This window comes from Conger conger, chromosome 6, assembly GCF_963514075.1.
Source record: "Conger conger chromosome 6, fConCon1.1, whole genome shotgun sequence".
Classification (NCBI taxonomy): Eukaryota; Metazoa; Chordata; class Actinopteri; order Anguilliformes; family Congridae; genus Conger; species Conger conger.
In genome coordinates this window covers 2,823,960-2,849,932 of record NC_083765.1, presented here as the reverse complement: position 1 = coordinate 2,849,932, position 25,973 = coordinate 2,823,960, and the positions used below count along the sequence as shown (strand labels likewise).

At 51.4% G+C, this 25,973-nt stretch overlaps 1 protein-coding gene and 1 pseudogene across 1 annotated transcript in view; both read left to right on the top strand.

Annotated features, from left to right (window-relative positions):
• Positions 1–1,822, top strand: part of LOC133130448 (stimulated by retinoic acid gene 6 protein-like) — a 14,596-nt gene extending 12,774 nt beyond the window's left edge. The window contains exons 17-18 of the mRNA XM_061245054.1: positions 255–401; positions 1,614–1,822. Coding sequence (XP_061101038.1) covers positions 255–401; positions 1,614–1,822 — 356 coding nt within the window. The remainder of the gene's footprint in view (positions 1–254; positions 402–1,613) is intronic.
• Positions 1,823–4,751: 2,929 nt separating this feature from the next.
• Positions 4,752–25,792, top strand: LOC133130270 (tudor domain-containing protein 7B-like; annotated as a pseudogene).
• Positions 25,793–25,973: the final 181 nt, after the last annotated feature.

Here is a 25,973-nt window from a genome sequence, read left to right as displayed (position 1 = left end):
AATAAGATCCACACAGCCGTTGGGCCCTTGAGCAAGGCCCTTTACCCTGAATTTCATGAGCTTTGGTCCAGAAGAGCCAGATGGACTGATGGTCCTGTTTTCAGAAACCAAGCAAAAGCCCAAAAATCCATATCAGAGCATATGTAAACACACTCTAGATAAGAGTGCCTATGAGTTACTGTAATGAACTGTAACACAAGTATTGTAATACAATAATAATAATAAAGATAATCTCTTCCTTCTTCCTTCTTCAGGGTACAGTACCTGGATTGGCATGATCTTTGCTGACCATTACCATAGCAACCCTGTCATGATCTGCTTCTGCCATCTCCTATTGGCTGAAAGACGGGAGAGGGAGGGGAGAGCACCCACGTCTAACTCTCAGTTCAGCACCTCATCTGGTGAGTACCCCTTAGGAGTGTGTGTGTGTGTGTGTGTGCGTGTGTGTGTGAGTAACACTCTCTGTGACCCGGTTAGAGTGTGTGTATGTGTGTGTGTGTGAGTAACACTCTCTCTGACCCTGGCAGAGTGTGTGAGGGGTGTATGTGTGTGTGTGTGTGTGTGTGTGTGTGTGTGTGAGTAACACTCTCTCTGACCCTGGCAGAGTGTGTGAGGTGTGTGTGTGTATGTGTGTGTGTGTGTGTGTAACACTCTCTCTGACCCTGGCAGAGTGTGTGAGGTGTGTGTGTGTGTATGTGTGTGTGTGTGTGTGTGTGTGTGTGTGTGTGTGTGTGTGTGTGTGTGTGAGTAACACTCTCTCTGACCCTGGCAGACTGTGTGAGGTGTGTGTGTGTGTATGTGTGTGTGTGTGTGCGTGTGTGTGTGAGTAACACTCTCTGTGACCCGGTTAGAGTGTGTGTATGTGTGTGTGTGTTTGTGTGTGTGTGTGAGTAACACTCTCTCTGACCCTGGCAGAGTGTGTGAGGGGTGTATGTGTGTGTGTGTGTGTGTGTGTGAGTAACACTCTCTCTGACCCTGGCAGACTGTGTGAGGTGTGTGTGTGTGTATGTGTGTGTGTGTGTGTGTGTGTGTGTGTGAGTAACACTCTCTCTGACCCTGGCAGACTGTGTGAGGGGTGTGTGTGTGCGTGTATGTGTGTGTGTGTGTGTGTATGTGTGTGTGTGTGTGTGTGAGTAACACTCTCTCTGACCCTGGCAGACTGTGTGAGGTGTGTGTGTGTGTATGTGTGTGTGTGTGTGTGTGTGTGTGCGTGTATGTGTGTGTGTGTGTGTGTGAGTAACACTCTCTCTGACCCTGGCAGAGTGTGTGAGGTGTGTGTGTGTGTGTGTGTGTGTGTGTGTGTGTGTGTGTGTGTGTAACACTCTCTCTGACCCTGGCAGAGTGTGTGAGGTGTGTGTGTGTGCGTGTATGTGTGTGTGTGTGTGTGTAACACTCTCTCTGACCCTGGCAGAGTGTGTGAGGTGTGTGTGTGTGCGTGTATGTGTGTGTGTGTGTGTGTGTGTGTGTGTGTGTGTGTGTGTGTGTGTGTGTGTGTGTGTGTGTGTGTGAGAGTAACACTCTCTCTGACCCTGGCAGACTGTGTGAGGGGTGTGTGTGTGCGTGTATGTGTGTGTGTGTGTGTGTGTGTGTAACACTCTCTCTGACCCTGGCAGAGTGTGTGAGGGGCGTGAGGATAAGGCAGCGCTGGTTCTTGCTCTACACCCTGCTGAAGAACCCCCAGCTCGTCCCCCTCCGGAGACCCAGCCCCCCCTCCCACTGGCCCAGTCTCGACCCCCCCAGCTTCGCCCTGGGCTTCCGGAATGGCTGGTCAGGGGGGGAGCAAACAGCCAGGGAGGGGATGATGGACGAGGCAGATGCGTGAACCCCCCCCCCCCCCATTCTGTGACATCAGCCTTCATTCTGTGACATTACCCTCCATTCTGTGACATCACCCTCCTTTCTGTGACATCATCCTCCATTCTGTGACATCACCCTTCATTCTGTGAAATCACCCTCCTTTTTCTTACTATGGCAGAGGAGGGAAATGGAGTCCCTGTAAGTGCTGCGGTGCTTTCTGAAGTCATCCTCAGATGAATGTGTTTTTATGTTCTGGTTCACGTACATTTGATTGTACTCCTGTTACAGATATGGAGCAATAAGGGAATTTCTACCTTGTGAAGTGTCTGTGCTCAGTCATGGTGTTACGTTATCCCTGGTGTCTGGCTCGTGTGGTTTGACGTGACGTAAGTGAATGACCTAATGGTGCATGACCGCAGTGTGGGTGACCAATCAGTGCCCTGCACTGCACCGCGCATAATGCCAGTGCCAATGTACAGTATGATACCAGAGTATGAAATCAACTAGGACCCGAAGCCCTTTACATAAGTGACATTCTGCTTTCGGTGTAAATACTGTGTACAGTGTAACCAGCTATAATTCAAAGAGGAAGAACAACATTTTTGTTTCATGGCAAAATAAATAAATGTTTTTTTTAAGTTGTTTCTAAATATGGAAGTATTTGCTTTGTGAGTGTGATTATTTTTGATGATTTTTCTGGTTTTAAATCTGGCCCATGTCTCTGTGGAGGGCAGCCCCACAAAGAGCCACAGTTATCTCTCGCTTTGCCTGGGGACGAAATCTCGTTCCTCAGCTGTGAATACTACCTTATTGTCCACTGGCGGCCCCTACTGGTCGATTGGGCGCCCGTCGAGCTGTTTGAGCCGCGTCTTTGTGAGCCCGCCGCGGTGTGACATTTTTACATTTACATTTTAGTCATTTGGCAGACGCTTTTAATCCAAAGCGACTTACAAGTGCATAGGTTCTGCCACAAGTCAAAGCATCACAACCAGAACTAGGAAAAAACACCTGGACTGCTGTTCTAAACATATAGTCGTCATCATAAGTGCAATTTTTTTTTTTTTTTTTTTGGGGGGGGGGGGGGGGGGGGGGTTAGACAGGGATAGGGGTATCAGAAGGGGGGGCGGGGTAAGTCAGGAGGGAGGACTAAGGTAGAGTTTGAAGAGGTGTGTTTTGAGTCTGCGTCGAAATAGGGGGAGGGATTCTGCTGTCCTGACAGTGGTAGGCAAGTCATTCCACCACTGAGGGACCAGAACGGAAAACAGGCGTGAACGTGCAGCTCGACCGCCAGGTGCCCGTAGAGAGGGAACCGTAAGGCGACCAGAGCTGGCAGACCGGAGTGGTCTAGCTGGGGAGTAGGGAGTGATCAGGGATTGTATGTAAGGTGGGGCAGTCCCCTTAGCAGCCTGAAATGCCAACACTAGGGCCTTGAATCGGATGCGTGCGGCAATAGGAAGCCAGTGGAGGCCAATGAGAAGCGGACATTCCAACATGAGTGGACATTCCAAAGAAAAATAGGTTCCTTGGTTTATTGTGTTAATTTTATTATTATTATTATTATTATTATTATTATTAGTAGTAGTAGTAGTAGTAGTAGTAGTAGTAGTAGTAGTAGTAGTAGTAGTAATAGTAGTAGTCGTAGTAGTTGTAGTAATAGTATTAGTTGTAGTAGTAGTAGTAGCAGCAGACACTGTGGCTCTCCATGATTATTTGAAAGGGAAGACATTTTTGTCTGTATTTTTTTGAGGTTCACTCCCGTTGACACATACAATCATACGCATGACACAACCATCTTGTGACGAATGTGATGTAGCAGCAAACGTTTATTTATTCTTTACTCATGCAGCTGGCACATGTGACTTCATCGCTGCGTTACAGAATCAAAGGAAGAAGGCGCAGCTGACTGGTTCTGGCGGTTCTGTAATGGTGTTCTTGCAGTAAAGGGTTCTGGCGGTTCTATAATGGTGTTCTAGCAGTAATGGGTTCTGGCGGTTCTGTTATGGTGTTCTAGCAGTAATGGGTTCTGGCGGTTCTGTAATGGTGCGGTACACATCCTGCCGTGGCCCCATGTTAATGCACTATCCTGCAGAGAGGAGCTGCTTAAGATGGCGATGGCCCCTGCTCACAGAGCTGTAGCCGCAGCCCCGGCATTTAACAACCATGGCTCTGATGTCATCACCTTCTCAGCCCAACCAGAGCTGAGCCCAATGCAGCACACGCGGGAAATTCTGCAGTAATTCCTGACACCGCGGGGTTTTCCTCTTCCGTAGACTAAGAGTGAGATGGTTGACTTGCTGGCGCAAAATTGGTTTTGTAGTGCTGCAGATTATACAAATTCTGGTATAGTCATTGCGCCACCGTGCGTACAGTCACTCGCCCGTGTAGCTACAGTAGCCACCCGCACTGCCCTGCAAACCCACTCTGGCCAAGTCCCCGTGCCGTCACGTCGCTGTGAGAAACGGCACGTGGTTCACACAGTTCTTAGAAGCACGCGTGATGCTATTCATTTACATGCTTATCCACTCGGGTGCTAAAGTGGAGAAAAAGGTAACCGTTTGAACAGCAGCACCACCACTAGCCTGAAGCCAGGAGTGTAGAAATGCACGTGAAGGTCGGTTTATTATTCAGCGTCTTTTCCCCTTGCTCTTCCCGCTCCAAGTTTTATAATCTTCAAATGATGTACGTAAAATCGGAAATTGTATATACGCTATCATTAACGATTGCAACTGAAACATCCGAATGGGCATTTTAGTGGTGACTATGAAGTCTAGAGGTAGGCTACAAGTGGACCTGGTTAAAAAAAAACCCCACCTTTCTCTAGTTTTCAGTTTGAACAAATGAACTCATTACAACTAAATTATGTTATGAGACAGCAAATTCCTCGGGATGACAGTTTGCGGAGTTTGTTGTGACGCCTGCGCTCACGTGGCTCATTAGCAAGGGCTGATCGGGCTTGGCCAATCGCGGCGGCGCTACTCAGCCTAACCGGCGGCTGGAGAATCTACCAGAGACTGGACCGAATAGGAAAGCCAGCGACGAGGAGACCTGCGAGCGAAACAAACTTTCAGTTATTCGGGATATTCATCCCACATCCAAACGGAGGTAAGGGAAAGTGAGAGCAAAGTTGCAAACTGTTCAAACAGAAGATCAGTATAGCCCACATAATTACCAAAATTAGCTTACACTTTGGAAATGTTGCCTGTTTTTGCAACAGTCTTCGTGGTTGTTTGAGTGTTTTGACAATATAAGTACGATACTTTTACTCAAGCCAAGTGGTTAACGCAAGACATTTAAAGAAGGCAGTTTTTTACTCGGTCGCTGGACAGATGGAAAGGGGGCGTTCTCCCCCCCCCCAAAAAAAACATTTTTCTGTAGTTGCAATTCTATATTCTCACCTACAATTCCACCTGAGAAGTACAACTTTGCGAATCAGCCGGAAAGTGGATCCGGGTGTGGTGTTTTCATTTTCACTCGGAGTTAAGCATTCCTGGGCAGACGAGAAGTGAAGTTGTTTTGCCTACAGTTAGTGTAGTCAAGTAAAAGTATGATTGAATTATATTAGCCAACTAGTACGTTTTTAAAAGGACAAACTACTTACCCCGATCGAAAGTCCGAGGTGCGCCAATATAGCGGGCGGTGTTTGCCCAAATTTAATTGTGTAGGCTAGGGTGTGTCCTATTGAATAACCAAACACCATTACGGAGAATAACCACAGAATAACTATTTTCTGGATACATTTTAATGCGTTTTTACACTGGAATATAGCTACTTTATGTTCGTGTAGACAGCCTACGCTTCAGTCAACAATTATATGGCGTATGTAGCCTAATTAGTGCTTGCAAATTTATTGTGAAGTGACTTAAATGCGATACATTTTCGAGATGATTTGAGTGTCATGCTAACATTCCTAAGGGGATGTCTACATGCTACTTAGTTATTCAGCTGATTGCGATAGCCTATTGAATGCGGTTAACATTTGGCAACTCTATGATCTTGTTGAACCTTTAGCTCATTTTCGTGCCAGATTATTAAATGTTGGGTGTAGTTGCCACAGTTGCACCATGGCTAATAGTTTACAGAGGCAACTTTAAATGTAATAGCGTAGACTAAAGTTTATTATTTAGCAAGGGCTAAGATATCTAGCTAGCTAAACCTATGTTGAGCCAAGAACTGGTGCATAGACTGACTATGGCTATGCTAAAGTGAAATTGAGTGGATCTCCAATAGATGTCAACAGTTTGGTCAATTTACTGTAAGCCAAGTGACTAGCCAATAATAGATGTTTATCAAATTAAGACACATTAAGAATTCATGAATTTCGCTGGAGTCACACCACCCAAACTTTAATAATCGAAACAGAATCTTGTCAATGACGTCAGATCGCCTTAACGTGCGTAAATTCAAACTAAAGCCAGTAAGTGACAGAACTGCTGCGGCCTTGCCGAAAGCAACGGGACTTGCGAATACAGGTACATAACGTTATCCATAAAATACAATGCATATGTCACGGCTTATTGTGCAGACAAATAAATAAAACCATTTTCAGTTTAATTTATTTTAAACTACGCTGTGCTCGTTTGAGATAATCTGCTGTTATAATACGCGTAAATATTCAGATTGGTAATGACCTACAATAGCCATGCAGTCTTGGCGTTGAATTGGGGCAGTCGATCATTTTCGGCATTAGCTGCTAGCGATATGGCTAACTAGTTAGCACATAGTAGCGAGTGTAGATGCATGACGGTGTGTGACCTGCGGTCAAAAGTTTTAGCCTAATTGGCCAATTATGTTGTAGCTCCTCTGCAATCATTAACGTTAGCTAGGGTAGTTGATTTTGCTATCTGGCGAAAAATAGCTAATATTAGCTAAGTTAGAATAAAAAGATCGTTTAAGTTAATTCGAGCTAGTTGGCTACATAAGTTAGTGAGTTGACGTTAATAATGTCCAACTTAGCTTCCTTGCTTGCTAGAGTGCCGTTATCATGGAAAGCTTTAATGACTTCTATTGAAAGCTTACCGTGGCTGACCGTGATTTTTTTATGAATTTTTTTCCCCATTTTTGTTTCAATGGTGGGCGCTGGTCAGATAAGAAGTGCAAAAATTAGCCCATGTGCTGTTCCAGCTAGCTATGTTAGCGCGCCACCTGTGTGCACGTTTAGGGCGCCATTTAGCTACGTCAGCTAGTCTAACGTTAATTTCTATTAAAATGGGTGTTCACCACATGACATTCGATTAAAATGTTTGAATTAGCTCTCAGTAATAATTTAGCAAAATGATAATGTGGTTGCAATAACTTACTATGAAAAAACTGCACTTGTATATATTCAACATAAAATATGAGTAATGTTGGTATATGTTATTAACGTTAGTTTGCTGATACATGTTGTGGTTATTTAGTTTGTGAGGGGTTCATTTTGGAAATAAAACGTCAAATTTTGAGAGTCTAAGCAGACTGATGGGTAACCTCGGTAAGTTGGTTGACTGCCCCTAAATCTGTGAAAAAGCTCAGTGGATGTAATTTGGCATAGGCCTAGATCATCTGCTTGTCTGCTGACACAGCACACTGTGTAGCAGTAATTGTGTTGGGTGAGTGGATTTTGTTTAGTGGGCATGTGTGTGGTGCTTTGGATTGCATCCCAGTCAGGTGGAGCTAAAATGGGTTATATCAGCCCCCCTCCCCCATCACCATGACAACCAAATTCAGGTTTTTCATCAGTCTAATGTCTTTCCATTTGCGTGCCTCTGAGACAACAAAAAAGAAACGTTCACTTAAAGTAAATAAATAGGTAATTTGTTCATTTTTGCAATCTTAAGTTTATACTGATTAAAAACAAAGTGAGAATTTAATGTTTTCACTGTTGCTTGAAAACAAATCCCAAAAGACTCCGAGACAACCTTAAAGGTAACGCATAAAAAAAAAAAAAAACCTCCTAAAATAAATATGTAATCAAAAACCTAAGAAAATAAAATGACTAATGTGTGTGAAAATCCCAGGAGATGAGCAATTTCTGAGATGCTCAAACCACCCTGTCTGCCACCAACAATCATTCCACAGTCAAAGTCACTTTGATCATATTTTTTCCCCATTCTGATGGTTGATGTGAACATTAACTGAAGCTCCTGACCTGCATCTACATGATTGTATGCATTGCACTGCTGCCACACGATTAGTTGATTAACTAATTGCATGAATAAGTAGGTGTAATAAAGTAAAAATGAGTGTGTGTATACGTATATGTATGTATATATATAAATAAATAAAAATAAATAAAACTTGCTGGTTAACTGTGCTGTGTGTGGGCTGGATGTGGGACCAGGTTAACTGTGCTGTATGTGGGTTGGATGTCGGACCAGGTTAACTGTGCTATGTGTGGGCAGGATGTGGGACCAGGTTAACCCTGCTGTGTGTGGGCTGGATGTGGGACCAGGTTCACTGTGCTGTGTGTGTTGGCAGGATGTGGGACCAGGTTAACCCTGCTGTGTGTGGGCTGGATGTGGGACCAGGTTAACTGTGCTGTGTGTGGGCTCAGGTTAACTGCTGTGTGTGGGCTGGATGTTGGACCAGGTTAACCCTGCTGTGTGTGGGCTCAGGTTAACTGTGCTGTGTGTGGGCAGGATGTGGGACCAGGTTCACTGTGCTGTGTGTGGGCTGGATGTGGGACCAGGTTAACCCTGCTGTCTGTGGGCTGGATGTGGGACCAGGTTAACTGTGCTGTGTGTGGGTTGGATGTCGGACCAGGTTAACTGTGCTGTGTGTGGGCTGGATGTGGGACCAGGTTAACTGTGCTGTGTGTGGGCAGGATGTCGGACCTGGTTAACTGTGCTGTGTGTGGGCAGGATGTCGGACCTGGTTAACTGTGCTGTGTGTGGGCAGGATGTGGGACCAGGTTAACTGTGCTGTGTGTGGGCAGGATGTGGGAGCAGGTTAACTGTGCTGTGTGTTGGCAGGATGTGGGACCAGGTTAACCCTGCTGTGTGTGGGCTGGATGTGGGACCAGGTTAACTGTGCTGTATGTGGGTTGGATGTCGGACCAGGTTAACTGTGCTGTGTGTTGGCAGGATGTGGGACCAGGTTAACCCTGCTGTGTGTGGGCTGGATGTGGGACCAGGTTAACTGTGCTGTGTGTGGGCTCAGGTTAACTGTGCTGTGTGTGGGCAGGATGTGGGACCAGGTTAACTGCTGTGTGTGGGCTGGATGTGGGACCAGGTTAACTGTGCTGTGTGTGGGCAGGATGTCGGACCTGGAGGCAGTGAAGAAGATGCTCCGGGCGGTGTTGCAGTCGAAGAAGACGGGCGTTTCTCTGACGAGACTGCAGTCGGAGTACTGGGCCCTGACGGGGGAGTACATCCCCCACAGAAAGCTGGGCTTCCCCAGCATGGAGGCCTTCCTGCGCACCGTGCCCTCCGTGGCCCGCATGGAGCAGGGCCGTCTGGGGGAGGTGGGCGTCTCTTCACTGCGTCACACTCATTCGTCCAAAACCACTTACAGTTGATTAGACTAAGCAGGGGATAATCCCCCCCCCCCGCAGCAGTGTGGGGTTAAAGGCCTCGCTCAGGGACCCAACAGCTCCACTGATCTGGGGGTTGAGCCACCAGCCTTCCAGGTCCCAGTCCTCTATCTGCAGGCTGTCCCTGGACTGGGGAGGAGCTGCAGGTCTGAGTCTCTGTGGCGCTGCTGTTTCACAGTTGTTACTCGTGGTTTTAACGACGTTAGGCCTTCAGCAGGAGCTATGCTCCACAGAGACTCCGTGTGGCCTGAATACTGCCTCTGCCTGCTCAGGGAGGGCCGGACAGCTTAATGCTGGGAATTCAATCGGCTGCATGAGATTCACAGTTTATTCAGCGCAGGGATTCCTGTTCTTAACGGGGCCCTTCTCCAGCTGCGACACCGCAGCTCTGCTCTTCTGACACACTGACTGCGCAGCTCTGACACTCTGACTGCGCAGCTCTGCTCTTCTGACACTCTGACTGCACAGCTCTGACACACTGACTGCGCAGCTCTGACACTCTGACTGCGCAGCTCTGACACACTGACTGCGCAGCTCTGACACTCTGACTGCGCAGCTCTGACACTCTGACTGCACAGCTCTGCTCTTCTGACACTCTGACTGCACAGCTCTGCTCTTCTGACACTCTGACTGCGCAGCGCTGCTCTTCTGACACACTGACTGCACAGCTCTGCTCTTCTGACACTCTGACTGCGCAGCGCTGCTCTTCTGACACACTGACTGCGCAGCTCTGACACTCTGACTGCGCAGCTCTGCTCTTCTGACACTCTGACTGCACAGCTCTGACACACTGACTGCGCAGCTCTGACACTCTGACTGCGCAGCTCTGACACACTGACTGCGCAGCTCTGACACTCTGACTGCGCAGCTCTGACACTCTGACTGCACAGCTCTGCTCTTCTGACACTCTGACTGCACAGCTCTGCTCTTCTGACACTCTGACTGCGCAGCGCTGCTCTTCTGACACACTGACTGCGCAGCTCTGCTCTTCTGACACACTGACTGCGCAGCTCTGCTCTTCTGACACTCTGACTGCGCAGCTCTGACACTCTGACTGCACAGCTCTGACACTCTGACTGCGCAGCTCTCACACTCTGACTGCACAGCTCTGACACTCTGACTGCGCAGCTCTGACACTCTGACTGGCGATTTGGCTTCCTGATGGTTTGGGAGGACCTCAGAACTAGGGATGAAAAGTGAAAAACTAGTGAGGAAATCTGCGGCTCACTGGCTGCGGAAGGAATGTGAACGCGCTGGCCCTGTGTTCTGCCCCGCAAGCATTCCCCTCTTTACTGCAGTGTCATCTGACCAGGCATTCCAGCCAGACCGTAGCATCCAGGCGTGTAATGTAACGTCTGCTGTCTGCGTGTCTGTCTGCTCTTGACTGCAGCTCCGCACCGAAACAAGGGCCCTGTGTTAGCTGTGGTGTGTGTCTGTCTGTCTGTGAGTGACAGGCCCCCGCCTGTCTGCCTCGGAGACCTCTGATGTGTGTGTTTCCTGTGCCTCTCTGTCGCCCCCAGGTGGTGTGTTTCGCGGCGGTGTGTAAGGAGACGGCGCACATCGCCCAGCTGGTGGCCCGCCAGCGCACCTCCAAGAAGGCGGGCCGGTCCCAGCTGGTCAACTGCCAGATGAGGGTGAAGACCTGCTCCCCCTTCATGCTGCACGGTGGGTCCCACAGCGCCCCCTGCAGGGCCCAGCCCGCGGGAGGACCACAGCATTCTACATTACATTACATTACATTACATTACATTACATTATTGGCATTTGGCAGACACTCTTATCCAAGAGCGACGTACAGTTGATTAGACTAAGCAGGAGACATTCTTCCCCTGGAGCAATGCAGGGTTAAGGGCCTTGCTCAAGGGCCCGACGGCTGTGAGGATCTTATTGTGGCTACACCGGGATTAGAACCACCGACCTTGCGTATCCCAGTCATTTACCCTAACCACTACCCTACGGGCCGCCCCTTCTGAGAAACAATATGGCAACGTGGGGACCTGGAATAAGCTTGTTCCTCTAAGGCCGTAACACAAGGCGCCTGACACAAGCCACAGCTTTTGTGCCACATCCTGTCGTAACAACCCAAACAAATGTAAAGCATGGCAGGAATTGCTTGCGTTCTTTGACATGCAAGAGGTTTGTTTAGCAGCCTGTAAAGCAGTATTTAGGGTATGTGCAGCGCGTCTGGTTTATGTGTGGTGTCGTATTAACCTGTATTTGTATTGGCTCTTATCGTGGTGTCCTAGTGTCCTCCATTGTGCTGAGGGTGATTAGTCAGGCCTGGCAGGTACAGGATCCAGAGTTTGGCCTATTTTACTGCTCTGTGTGCAGCTGCTAAGAATAACGTCCCAATCTCAGCCCCCCCGTCCCGCTCTGTGGGGGGGGGTCAGCTGTGGGATTCGCTGAGCGGTCTGCGCGCCTGAGGGAGACGGCTGCTGCCTCTGCCTCCTCTTCATCCTCCTCCTCTTCCTCAGGGAGAGGAGTCGGGGCAGACAGGAGGGCAGAGCCCCTCTCCCCGCGGGCTGGGGGTGGCTGGGTGTCGCCCGTGAGTTTCGGGTGGGTCCCACTCTGGTCCCCTTTGCCCGTCTGCAGTGAGACTCGGCTGGACTCGCCCGGCGCTGGTTCTTTCGGATGCGTCGGGCTCGACCCGCAGACTCCAAAACCAAAACGGAGATCAAAACGGGATCGGCTCTGCTTTCCCGGAAAGCCCTCCGGAGGACCTCTGCTTAGGTGCCTCTTCATCAGCCTGTTTTTAAATATTACATTATTTTGCACACAGAGCGGTCACTGTGTGGAATCATGCTTGCCCGGTCATGTAGGGGAGGCAGAAACACTGGGCTTGATACGGTGCTGGACACTATCTAGCTTTTAGGCAAACTTCGGCGGTAGGAAAAGGCGAGCATTGCTGGGCTGAATGGCCCGTTCTCATCGTTATGTTATGTTATGTTATGTTATGTTATGTTATGCTATGCTATGCTATGCTATGCTATGCTATGCCATGTTATGCTATGCTATGCTATGCCATGTTATGCTATGCTATGCTATGCCATGCTATGCCATGCTATGCTGTAATTTTGTGTTGTGTTGGGTGGAATTCAGCAGATATGGTTTTCGGTACTGTAGTAATTTTCTCTGTAGAAATGAGTGTCTGGTGTTGGGAGTCTGCTCTGGGGTGTGGTTTTGTGCGTGACCTCTGACCCCTGCCCCCCCAGCCAAGCCCAGGACGTCCCTGCGGCAGCCGGAGTACCTGGGCCGGTCGGGGCGGGGCGGGGCTCATCGCCCCCCCGTGGGCCAGCCGGGCTGCGTGGGGGACTACAGACCGGTGTGTGTGCGGGACACCCAGACCACCCCGGGACGGGCCCCTGCCAACAGGACCACCCCCACCCCCCCATTGCGGGCCCCTGTGGAGAGGACCACCCCCACCCCCCCAGTGCGGGCCCCTGTGGAGAGGGTGGGGCTGTGCCCTCAGCTCCGGGCCCCCAACGTGCAGGTGAAGAAGCCCAGCCTGACCTCTCAGAGGTGAGCAGAAGGACTTCAACACTCACTCTCTCACTCTCTCTCACACGCACTCACTCACTCACTCACTCTCTCTCTCTCTCTCACTCACTCAAGTCTGGGTCATTGCTTGTTGTAATTTTTCGAAAAAAATATATATCAGAAGAGCTGCATTTATAGAATGGACCCAGCCTCACTAATGCTAACGCTATGGGAGTGGACCCAGCCACATTACGTCACAGGCATTTAGCAGACGCTCTTATCCAGAGCGATGTACAATTCCTCAGTAATGCTAACGCTATGGCAGTGGACCCAGCCACGCTAATGCTATAGGAGTGGATCGGCCACGCTAATGCTAACACTATCAGAGTGGACCCAGCCATGCTAATGCTAACGCTATCGGAGTGGACCCAGCCACGCTAATGCTAACGCTATCGGAGTGGACCCAGCCATGCTAATGCTGACACTATCGGAGTGGACCCAGCCATGCTAATGCTGACACTATCGGAGTGGACACAGCCACGCAAATGCTAACACTATCGGAGTGGACCCAGCTACGCTAATGCTAACACTATCGGAGTGGACCCAGCCACGCAAATGCTAACACTATCGGAGTGGACCCAGCTACGCTAATGCTAACACTATCGGAGTGGACCCAGCCACACTAATGCTAACGCTATCGGAGTGGACCCAGCCACACTAATGCTAACGCTATCGGAGTGGACCCAGCCACGCTAATGCTAACGCTATCGGAGTGGAGCCAGCCACGCTAATGCTAACGCTATCGGAGTGGAGCCAGCCACGCTAATGCTAACACTATCGGAGTGGACCCAGCCACACTAATGCTAACGCTATCGGAGTGGACCCAGCTACGCTAATGCTAACACTATTGGAGTGGAGCCAGCCACGCTAATGCTGACACTATCGGAGTGGAGCCAGCCACGCTAATGCTAACACTATCGGAGTGGACCCAGCCACGCTAATGCTAACACTATCGGAGTGGACAGGTCGGCACCCAGCCCTCTAAGCCCTGCTTTGTGATTCCGGATTAGCCACTTTGTGTCAGTGTACAATTACTCTGCAGATCTCTTCCCCACCCCAAACACAACACACTCTGTTACAAGGGTTTTATTAATCTCCTACATACACGCATGTACATTACACACACAGTTATTACTGGACCACGTAGATAAGAACTTATCCTGATATTGTAATGTCCGTGTGTTCGTTGCAGCACGCAGTTTGGAGCATTGTTTGATTTCCTTCACTGTGTTTGTTTTTATCCATTTCAAGGTCAGAGAAGAGGATGAGTCTTCCCTCTAGATTTCAGAAGGAAGTGAATTTGTATCTCTCCAGGAACCCCCAGCAGAAAGGTGATCGGGGATGGGGGCATTTAGCCACTGTTACTAACGGGCCCGTCCACAGCAAGAACTATAACTATAACATTAACAATGTGCGCATCCCCACTGAGAACTACAACTGTAACCATAACGATGTGAGCATCCACACCAAGAACTACAACTGTAACCATAACGATGTGAGCATCCACACCAAGAACTATAACTATTACCGTAACTCTAACAATACCTATAGCCATAACGATGTGAGCATCCACACTGCTGTAAATAGCCTCTGTGCTGTCTTCTGCAATTGCCCTGTAAATTCGGATTGATTTTGATTGGCTGTCAGTTTATCATTCATGCAGCTGACTCATCATGCTGGGGGTGTGTGTGTGTGTGTGTGTGTGTGTTTCAGCTCCTAGCGTGAGCGAGAACAGCGTTTCGGTGAAGCCCCGGCTGGCCCCGCCCCCCGACGCCTCCTACAACGCCCCGGTGGTGCAGAGCCGCCTGCGGGAGGTGCTGCAGAGGCACAGCAGTGGATTCTGGGTATCGAAGCTGCCGCAGCTGTACCGCCAGCTGTACGAGCAGGAGCTGCCTGCCGACGCCCTCAAAGAGCTCGAGCACTGGCCCCACATCTGCACGGTACTGCTAACACTCACTGCAGCTAACGCTCACTGCACTGGCCCCACATCTGCACGGTACAAGCTACCGCTCACTGTATGAGCTACCGCTCACTGTATGAGCTAACGCTCACTGCACGAGATAATGCTCACTGCACGAGATAATGCACATCCGCACGGTACGAGCTAACGCTCACTGTATGAGCTACCGCTCACTGCACTGGCCCCACATCCGCACGGTACGAGCTAACGCTCACTGCACGAGCTAACGCTCACTGCACTGGCCAACACTCACTGTACTGGTCTTACATCGGCACGGTATGAGCTCAAGCATCTCACTGTACTGGTCTTACATCTGCACGGTATGAGCTAAAGCATCTCACTGTACTGGTCTTACATCTGCACGGTATGAGCTAAAGCTTCTCACTGTACTGGTCTTACATCTGCACGGTACGAGCTAAAGCATCTCACTGTGTTTAATTCAGCTAACGTCTCGCCATGTGCTGATATTGTCCTAATAACACAATAACTTAAACAAAGAGCCGCTCTCAGCCTCACTACTGCATGGTCATGGTCATGGCTATGAGCCTGCGCTGCTGTGTGGTGTGTTTCAGGTGGAGAAGCCGTGCAGTAGCAACCCTGCGGAGAGGATACTGTACCCCTCTAAAGACCTCCGGCAGCCCAAACCCACAGCCCCCACCCCCGTCCTGCCCCCCGCCCGGCCCCGGGCCCCGGGCCTGCTCCCCGCGCCCTCCCTGGCCCCCCCGCGGGGCTCTCTGGCCCCCGAGCTGAAGCAGAGGCTGGTGCAGCTCCTGAGCCGGTACACCAGCGGGCTGTGGGCCCACGCCCTGCCCAAGCTCTTCCAGGAGTCCTACAAGACGCCGCTGCCCCAGCCGGTCCTGGGAGACCTGACGCTGCTGTCGGACGTCTGCACGGTGGAGTACCCCATGCCCGACAACCTGCGCAAGGCCATCCTGTACGGGCTGGCCCTCGAGCCCCCGCCGGCCCCCCCGCGGCCCCCGCAGGGCCCGCAGGAGGCCCCCCACCCCCCCGGCTCGCAGGCCGTCCCTCCCCTGCTCCTCCCCCCCGAGGAGTTCCCCTCCGTGCTGGTGGTGGAGGCGGGGAGCACCAACAACGTGGTCCTCAGGTCAGCCCCGCCCTGCCCCACCGCCATGCTCCGCCCACCGCACTCAGCTCCGCCCACCGCACTCAGCTCCGCCCACCTCACCATGCTCCGCCCACCTCACCATGCTCCACCCACCTCACAAAGCCCCGCCCATCTCACCAAGCCCCACCCACCTCACCATGCTCCACCCACCTCACAAAGCCCCGCCCATCTCACCAAGCCCCACCCACCTCAGAGCACCACCCACCTCACAAAGCCCCGCCCACCTCACTGAGCTCCACCCACGTCACCGAGCCCCGCCCACCTCATCCTCCACCCCCTCACCATGCTCCTACCCACTACACCAGGGGTCTCCAATCTTATCCAGAAAGGGCCGGTGTGTGTGCAGGTTGTTGTTTTAGCACAGAACTAAGACAGCTGATTCTACTCATCAAGGTCTTGATTAAAGAACAGGATTAGTTCATTAGTATAATCAGGTGTGTTACTGCTGGGTTAAAACAAAAACCTGCACCCGCGCCGGCCCTTTTAGGATAAGATTGGAGACCCCTGCACTACACCATAAAACATGTCAGTACCAGCAGGTGAGCTGCTGTGTGTGTGCGGTGGCTGACCTCAGCGCCCCCTGCAGGTACATCGGTGAGGGCTACTCGGAGGCGCAGGAGCAGCTGGAGGACGAGATGCGGGAGTTCTACAGCCAGGCGGGCGCGGGGAGGGCCCTGCTGCACCCCGCCCCGGGGCAGCTGGCCGCCGTCCGCGCCGAGGAGGAGGAGGAGGTCCTGCGCGCCCAGATCCGCGAGGTCACGGCCGACAAGGTCAAGGTGGGAGCGCCCCTGCTCCTGCCCGCGGGGCGGCCATTCTGTTATACTGTCCCTTGCCGTGCATTTGAGGTTTTTTGCAGGTTGCATCCATCCCTGCTCTTCTGTGGGAACTCTGCAGGTTTATTACGTGGATCATGGCTTCTCGGAGATCATCGGGACGGGGAAGCTCCTGGAACTGCACGAGAAGTTCTTCCAGCTGCCCTTCCAGGCAGCCCCCTGCAGACTGGCAGGTGAGTGCAGTGTGCCTTTCTGCTGATAGGGGGCAGTATGTGAAGATGTAGGCTACTGTGCGCTGGCTAGATATGACCTGTTAAATTAACGTCATTTCCCGAGTTATAGTCACCTTGCGAGTTTTAAAAACGTCCTCCTGGTGGGGGGGCTGTGTTTCGTGCTCCAATGTCGTTTCAAATCAGCAGCCAGTTTTGAACCTTGGATACTAAATTTGTGAACTATCTAGCCAGTTGCTGATTCAAATTAGGCTTGGTTGTTGTCAGGGTTACATGCAAAAAATGTAAGCCCTAGTCTCCCAGGACTCTCCCAGGCCCTAGAGCTCCAGGCACTGGATGCTTTGTTTGGGTTTGTCTGTGTTTGTTTGGGTTTGTTTGGGTTTGTTTGGGTTTGTCTGGGTTTGTCTGGGTTTGTTTGGGTTTGTTTGGGTTTTCTGAAGAACATTACCAGTACATTATTAGTGCTCAAAGTTGGCAGTATGCCAGACTGGCAGTTGTATTTGAAAAGTGCTCCCTGGTGTTTGGCTAATGTCGCCGTTAGCGACCTCCACGGTTCTGTTCCTCAATTTTTGAAAACGAAGTTGAGTGATGGTCTATTCAGGTTTAAGCTGCACACAGCCTTATGGCTGATGCTACCTATCTTCACATTAGAGGCTACTATGGTAAAGCATCCAGAACATGCCCTTCATCGGTGAGCTAGCAGGCTGAGTGTGAACGGAAGCTTAGCAGGCTAAGTGTGAACAGAAGCCAGCCGGCTAAGTGTGAACGGAAGCTTAGCAGGCTAAGTGTGAACGGAAGCTTAGCAGGCTAAGTGTGAACGGAAGCTTAGCAGGCTAAGTGTGAACGAAAGCTTAGCAGGCTAAGTGTGAACGGAAGCTTAGTAGGCTAAGTGTGAACAGAAGCCAGCCGGCTAAGTGTGAACGGAAGCTTAGCAGGCTGAGTGTGAACGGAAGCTTAGCAGGCTAAGTGTGAACGGAAGCTTAGCAGGCTAAGTGTGAACGGAAGCTTAGCAGGCTAAGTGTGAACGGAAGCTTAGCAGGCTAAGTGTGAACGGAAGCTTAGCAGGCTAAGTGTGCACGGAAGCTTAGCAGGCTAAGTGTGAACGGAAGCTTAGCAGGCTAAGTGTGAACGAAAGCTTAGCAGGCTAAGTGTGAACGAAAGCTTAGCAGGCTAAGTGTGAACGAAAGCTTAGCAGGCTAAGTGTGAACGAAAGCTAGCAGGCTAAGTGTGAACGAAAGCTAGCAGGCTAAGTGTGAACGAAAGCTTAGCAGGCTAAGTGTGAACGAAAGCTTAGCAGGCTAAGTGTGAACGGAAGCTTAGCAGGCTAAGTGTGCACGGAAGCTTAGCAGGCTAAGTGTGAACGGAAGCTTAGCAGGCTAAGTGTGAACGAAAGCTTAGCAGGCTAAGTGTGAACGAAAGCTTAGCAGGCTAAGTGTGAACGAAAGCTTAGCAGGCTAAGTGTGAACGAAAGCTAGCAGGCTAAGTGTGAACGAAAGCTAGCAGGCTAAGTGTGAACGAAAGCTTAGCAGGCTAAGTGTGAACGAAAGCTTAGCAGGCTAAGTGTGAACGAAAGCTTAGCAGGCTAAGTGTGAACGGAAGCTTAGCAGGCTAAGTGTGAACGAAAGCTAGCAGGCTAAGTGTGAACGAAAGCTTAGCAGGCTAAGTGTGAACGAAAGCTAGCAGGCTAAGTGTGAACGAAAGCTAGCAGGCTAAGTGTGAACGAAAGCTTAGCAGGCTAAGTGTGAACGAAAGCTTAGCAGGCTAAGTGTGAACGGAAGCTTAGCAGGCTAAGTGTGAACGAAAGCTAGCAGGCTAAGTGTGAACGAAAGCTTAGCAGGCTAAGTGTGAACGGAAGCTTAGCAGGCTAAGTGTGAACGAAAGCTTAGCAGGCTAAGTGTGAACGAAAGCTAGCAGGCTAAGTGTGAACGAAAGCTTAGCAGGCTGAGTGTGAACGAAAGCTTAGCAGGCTAAGTGTGAACGGAAGCTTAGCAGGCTGAGTGTGAACGAAAGCTAGCAGGCTGAGTGCGAACGAAAGTAAATGCAGTGTATGGGTGACCCTCCCCGGGGCTGTGCGGCCCCAGGCCTGGAGCCCTTCTGCCAGGACCCGGCCGTGCTGAGGCGGCTGGAGGGCCTGGCCTGTGGGAAGATCCTGCTCGCGGAGATCCTGGAGCGGGGGGCCACGCCCCTGCTGGTGCTGTACGACACGTCGCAGGATGATGATGTCAACATCAATGCCACCTGCCTCAAGGCCCTGCACGACCAGTCCCTCGGCAACCCTCTACAGGTGTGATAGCGGTCTCTCTCTCCCTCGCTCTCTCTCTCTTCTTATTCTCTAATTATTCTCTCTCACACTGTCTCTCATTCTCTCTCCTCTTATTCTCTAATTGCTGTGTTTTTGGTTTGTCCGTTTGTCTTTTGACCCCTTTTTATGTTACATCTTTGTTGTGTCAATAATCCCCCAGGCCAGCAGAGGGCAGTATAACGCAGCATTAGCGGGTCAGAAACACTGTGCTAGCATTCGCTACAGAGTCACTGTGTTTATACATGGGAATCCTCCGTCCCGCAGGAGAACAGCGTCTACGCCAACGTCTCGGTGACCAACGTGTGCTCCGACGGCACCGTCTACTGCCACCTGCCCTCCCGCGGCCAGGCCAAGCTGAGCGGCCTCCTGGAGAGGGCTGAGGCCTACTTCCACACACAGGTCACTCCCCCTGTCCTCCACACACAGGTCAACCCCCTGTCCTCCACACACAGGTCAACCCCCTCACTCCCCCTGTCCTCCACACACAGGTCAACCCCCTCACTCCCCCTGTCCTCCACACACAGGTCAACCCCCTCACTCCCCCTGTCCTCCACACACAGGTCAACCCCCTCACTCCCCCTGTCCTCCACACACAGGTCAACCCCCTCACTCCCCCTGTCCTCCACACACAGGTCAACCCCCTCACTCCCCCTGTCCTCCACACACAGGTCAACCCCCTCACTCTCCCTGTCCTCCACACACAGGTCACTCCCCCTCACTCCCCCTGTCCTCCACACACAGGTCACTCCCCCTGTCCTCCACACACAGGTCACTCCCCCTGTCCTCCACACACAGGTCACTCCCCCTGTCCTCCACAAACAGGTCACTCCCCCTGTCCTTCACTTTCAGCAGAAGGTCACCAGACCTCTGCGACTGATGTGAGTGTGACCGTGGAGTGTTGCTCGATTAAGAGCCAGCGATGATGTCATTTCCTGTGTGACAGGTGACTCCGGAGTTCCTGGTGTCCCGGCCGTTCTGTGGGAAGTGCTGCCTGGCGCGCTATAAGGGCAAGTGGGCGCGCGTGGAGGTACCCGCTCTCCTCTCCTCTTGTATCCGCCGTTAGCACTGTCGTAGTGATGAGGACACAGAGGTGCTGAAATGGTGGTTCACTGAGTGCAGCACCCCATTGTATATGTCCTCTCCCTCACATTCCTCAGTTATCTCAGGCCCTCCTACTCAACTGAAATGTTTTCGAAATGCCTAATTTTTCAAAAAACTTCTTCTTCAAAAACACCATTTCCCCTCCAATTTTAAGGCCATTTGTCTGGCTGAAGCGTTCATTCCTTCTTTTCACAGTGCAATTTTAAATCATGTGTATGAATCAGGCTCGGGGCGTGTGAATCAGGCCCCGTCTCTCCCTCTCAGATCACGAACCTGCACGGCACCCGGGTTCTGGACATCCAGTTTGTGGACCTGGGCGTTCCCGCCTCGGTGGAAGTGATCGAGCTGCGGGAGATCCCGCCCCCTTTCCTGCAGGAGCTCATGGCCATCCCCCCCCAGGTCAGCATCCCCATCACCCACGGGGGAGGGTTAAAAACTGATCATTTTTAATCATTCTGTATGAGCACATCACTTTGTAGTGCCTGGGAATGTTATGGTAGTACGTGACTTCATCCTTTTTATTAACATTGGCGTCAGAAATTATTCAGACCACCTCCTGAAGACATTTTTGCAAATGGATTTAAAATGAAACGCACACACACAATGAATACTTTTGACTGTTTATGTCTTATTTGGGACGAGCAGACAGCCCTGGGCTGTTCCATGCCAGCTCCAGGGGGTCGGCCCTCCGCCCCTCTCTGTGTGCCGGTACCCATCGCCTCTCTTCCATGCGTGAGAGATATAGGGCTCCTCAGAGCTTCAGCTTCATGGGGCTCCTGAGAGCTTCAGCTTCATGCTGCCAGTGAAGCCCCGCGCGTTTTCCTCACTGGTCTTTAAATGGCTCTGCCGTGAAAGCCGAATGGAGTACGAAGCCCAAATCTTGAGAAGATATGCATCTCGTAATTGTCCACCGTCGCACAGAACCGGAGTGAACTCCGGGAGGTGCCGGGGGCTCCAGGAGTTGGCATGGCACGCCCCCCCTGTGTGTTGATCTGTAGGGGGTACCCTGGTTTGGACACTCAAACACCGCCCCTCCTCCCCCTCCTCCTCAGGCCATTAAGTGCTCCCTGGCGGACCTCTCTGTGAGCGCTGGCTCCTGGACCCCCGACGCCGTGCTGTGGCTCAGAGACGCCGTGCTCAACCGCAGCGACTGCAGCATGAAGGCCAGTATCCGCACCGCACAGCGCCCCCTAGGGCTGCGGAGGGGAACTGCAGTCTGCTCCTAATGACGTAATCGGCCCAGTGGGGTTATTCACAGGATTCACAGAGCCCCAGCTAATGAGCCTGAGACTGCCCTGTCACTGGGACTGTAGGATGGCTCTGTGTGCGGGGTTAGTGTGTGTTGGGCTACTGCCTCAGGAGCTGTGCAGGTGATCTATAGGAGACCTGTTACCATGACTACCCTCTCAGGAGCTGTACCGGTGATCTCACCTGGCTGGCCCGCCCCGCAGGTGTCCCAGCTGGACGAAGCGCGAGGCCTGGTGCACATCTACCTGTTCACCGCCGGTGCCCTGGACCCCAAGACCAGCGTGAACCAGCGAATGGCGGAGTCCAGCCTGTGGGAGCAGCAGGGCGCCCCGGCCAAGCCCGTCTCCCCAAAACCACCGGCCCCTGCCCTGCAGCGGGGGACAGGGGACGCCCCCCCCTGCCCCCTCCGCCCCCCCTGCCCCCCTCCAGCTGCCCCCGCTCATGCAGCTGCCCCAGCCGGGCCACAACATGGACATCTACGTGTCGGTAGCCTGCCACCCGGGGCACTTCGTGCTGCAGCCCTGGCAGGACCTGTACAAGCTGGTGGTGCTGATGGGCGAGATGATCCTGTACTACAACAAGATGGAGGACAAACAGCCCATCCAGGTGGAGAAGAACCACGTCTACGCCGCCAAGGTGGAGAACAAGTGAGTGCTTCACACACACTACACACACGCTACACACTCACACACACACACGCTACACACACACACACTACACACTACGCACACACACTCACACACACACACACTACATGCACTACACACACTCACACACACTACACACACTACGCACACACACACACTACACACACACTACACAATACGCACACACAGACTACACACACGCTACACACACACACACACACACTACACACACACGCTACACACACTACACACACACACACACACACACGCTACACACACACGCTTCACACACACTACATGCACTACACACTACGCACACACAGACTACACACACACACACTACACACGCTACACGCACTACACACACACACACACACTACACACACACACACACTACACTCACACACACACACTACGCAAACACAGACTACACACACTCACACACACACTACACACACACACACACACACTACACACACACACTACACAATACGCACACACAGACTACACACAAGCTACACACACACACACTACACACACTCACACACACACACACTACACGCACTACACACACACACACACTCACACACACACACTACACAATACGCACACACAGACTACACACACGCTACACACACACACACACACTACACACAAGCTACACACACACACACTACACACACTCACACACACACACACTACACGCACTACACACACACAGACTACACACACACACACACACTACACACACACAGACTACACACACACACACACTACACACACACAGACTACACACACACACACACTACACACACTCACACACACGCTACACACACACTACACACACTCACACACACGCTACACACTACACACACACACACACACACACACACACTACACACACACACTACACACACACACACACACAACACACACACAGACTACACACACGCTACACACACACACACACACACTACACACACACACACATACGCTACACACACACTACACACACACACACACACGCACGCTACACACACACACACTACGCATACACAGACTACACACACGCTACACACACTCACACACACACTACACACACACACACACACACACTACACACACACACACACACTACACACACTCACACACACGCTGCACACACACACGCTACACGCACTACACACTACGCACACACAGACTACACACACGCTACACACACACACACACACTCACACACAGACTACACACACACACACACACTACGCAAACACAGACTACACACACTCACACACACACTACACTCACACACACACTACGCAAACACAGACTACACACACTCACACACACACTACACACACACACACTACACACACTCACACACACGCTACACACACACACGCTACACACACACACGCTACACACACACACGCTACACACACTCACACACACACTACACTCACACACACACACTACGCACACACAGACTACACACACGCACTACACACAAGCTACACACACACACTACACAAACACACACACACTACACACAAGCTACACACACACACTACACAAACACACACACACACTACACACACTACGCAAACACAGACTACACACACGCTACACACACACACACACACACACACACACACAGACTATGCGCACTGCGCACACACACACACACGCACGTGCACAGTCACTCCAGGACATGTAGTGGAGGCAGAAACACTGGGGGTTTTCATTGCTGGATAGTATCTAGCTTTTACAGAAGCTAAGCGTCACTATACTTACTATGGCATTTATTTATGTGCGCGCAACGTGCGTGTTCTGCTATTTATGGATTTGATTCTTTTCACTTGTTGCGGAACTTGTGCAGTGCTTTGGATGAGAAGCGTCTGCTAAATGAGTAAAATGCAGACGCATACAGTCCTGCCCTCCTTTAAAGTAACTGCCCCTGCCCCTGCCCCGCTGCCCTCCTTTAAAGTAACTGCCCCTGCCCCTGCCCTGCTGCCCTGCTTTAACGTAACTGCCCCCCCCCCCCCCGGGGCAGCTGGCACCGCGTGCTGGTGAAGGCTGTGCTGACGAACGGCCTGGTGTCGGTGTACGAGCTGGACTACGGGAAGCACGAGCTGGTGGGCTGCTCCCGGCTGCAGCCGCTCATCCACGAGTTCCGCCAGCTGCCCTTCCAGGGAGTCACCGCCCAGCTCGCAGGTACGGACCAATCACGCGCCTCCGCTGGCCTCGGCCCCTCCCCCGAGGCCTTAACCCCTCCCCACTGTGACCCACACCACCAGGACTGTGAGCTTCATCAATGCATTTCATTATTCATTACAAGTAGGTTGTTTAATTAAAAATGTCAATGTTTCCTCTCATCTAGCTCTGATAGACACTGGTTAGAGTATGTCTCCCTCTAGTGATCAGAGGAGAGTATCACTGCCACTGTGCAGGCTGTACAGGGATTCAGGTTTAGCTGCCACAAGCGTGTTCACATGGTCAGGATTTCACATGTTCAGGATTGTCGGTTGATTGATAATTTGACATTTCCACACCTAATGTTCAGTATGAATCAATCAAGTTATGGAAATTGGCAAAGGCTAAATTACACAGATATCTTTTTGCACAGGGGAGTGGTCACTGGCTTGCGAGGACATGTAGTGGAGGCAGAAACACTGGGGGTTTTCAAATCTATGCTTGATACGGTGCTAGATAGTATTTCGCTTTTCGACAAACTGAGAAGTAAGTACACTTAGGGGTAGGAAAAGGCGTGCACTGCTGGGCTGAATGGCCCAGTGTAGCCACCATAAGATCTGCACAGCTGTTGGGCCCTTGAGCAAGGCCCCTAGCCCCACATTGCTCCAGGGGGGATTGTTCTAATCCAATTTGCTTTGGAGAAAGGTGTCTGCTAAATAACAAATGATCAATTATGATTATGATTGTTGTTATGATTATGATTGATTGTTATGATTGTTGTTATTATTATGATTATGATTGTTATGATTATGATTGTTGTTATGATTATGATTGTTATTATGATTGTGATTGTTGTTATGATTATGATTGTTGTTATGATTATGATTGTTATTTTGATTATGATTGTTGTTATGATTATGATTGTTATTATGATTATGATTGTTATGATTGTTGTTATGATTGTTATGATTGTTGTTACTGGGCGCAGGGGTGAAGCCGCGGCAGTGGTCGGAGGAGGCCTCCATCGTGTTCCGTAACCACGTGGAGAAGAAGCCCCTGGTGGCGCAGGTGGAGTCCGTGCTGGAGGCCCCCCAGGCCTGGGACCGCCGGCTGCTGGTGTACCTGGTGGACACCACCCGGCAGGACCACGATGTGTGGGTGCACGACATCATGAGCGAACTGGCCCAGGAGCAGACCCAGGAGCAGACCCGGGCTGCCTGACGCCCCGGCCCTGAGACCTACACCCCCGTAACGCCCCGAACCTCTACCCCCGTAACGCCCCGAACCTCTACCCCCGTAACGCCCCGAACCTCTACCCCTGTAACGCCCCGAACCTCTACCCCCGTAACGCCCCGAACCTCTACCCCTGTAACACCCCAAACCTCTACCCCATCCTCCCCAAACCTCTACCCCTGTAACGCCCCAAACCTCTACCCCTGTAACGCCCCAAACCTCTACCCCCGTAACGCCCCAAACCTCTACCCCCTCCTCCCCAAACCTCTACCCCCGTAACGCCCCAAACCTCTACCCCCGTAACGCCCCAAACCTCTAC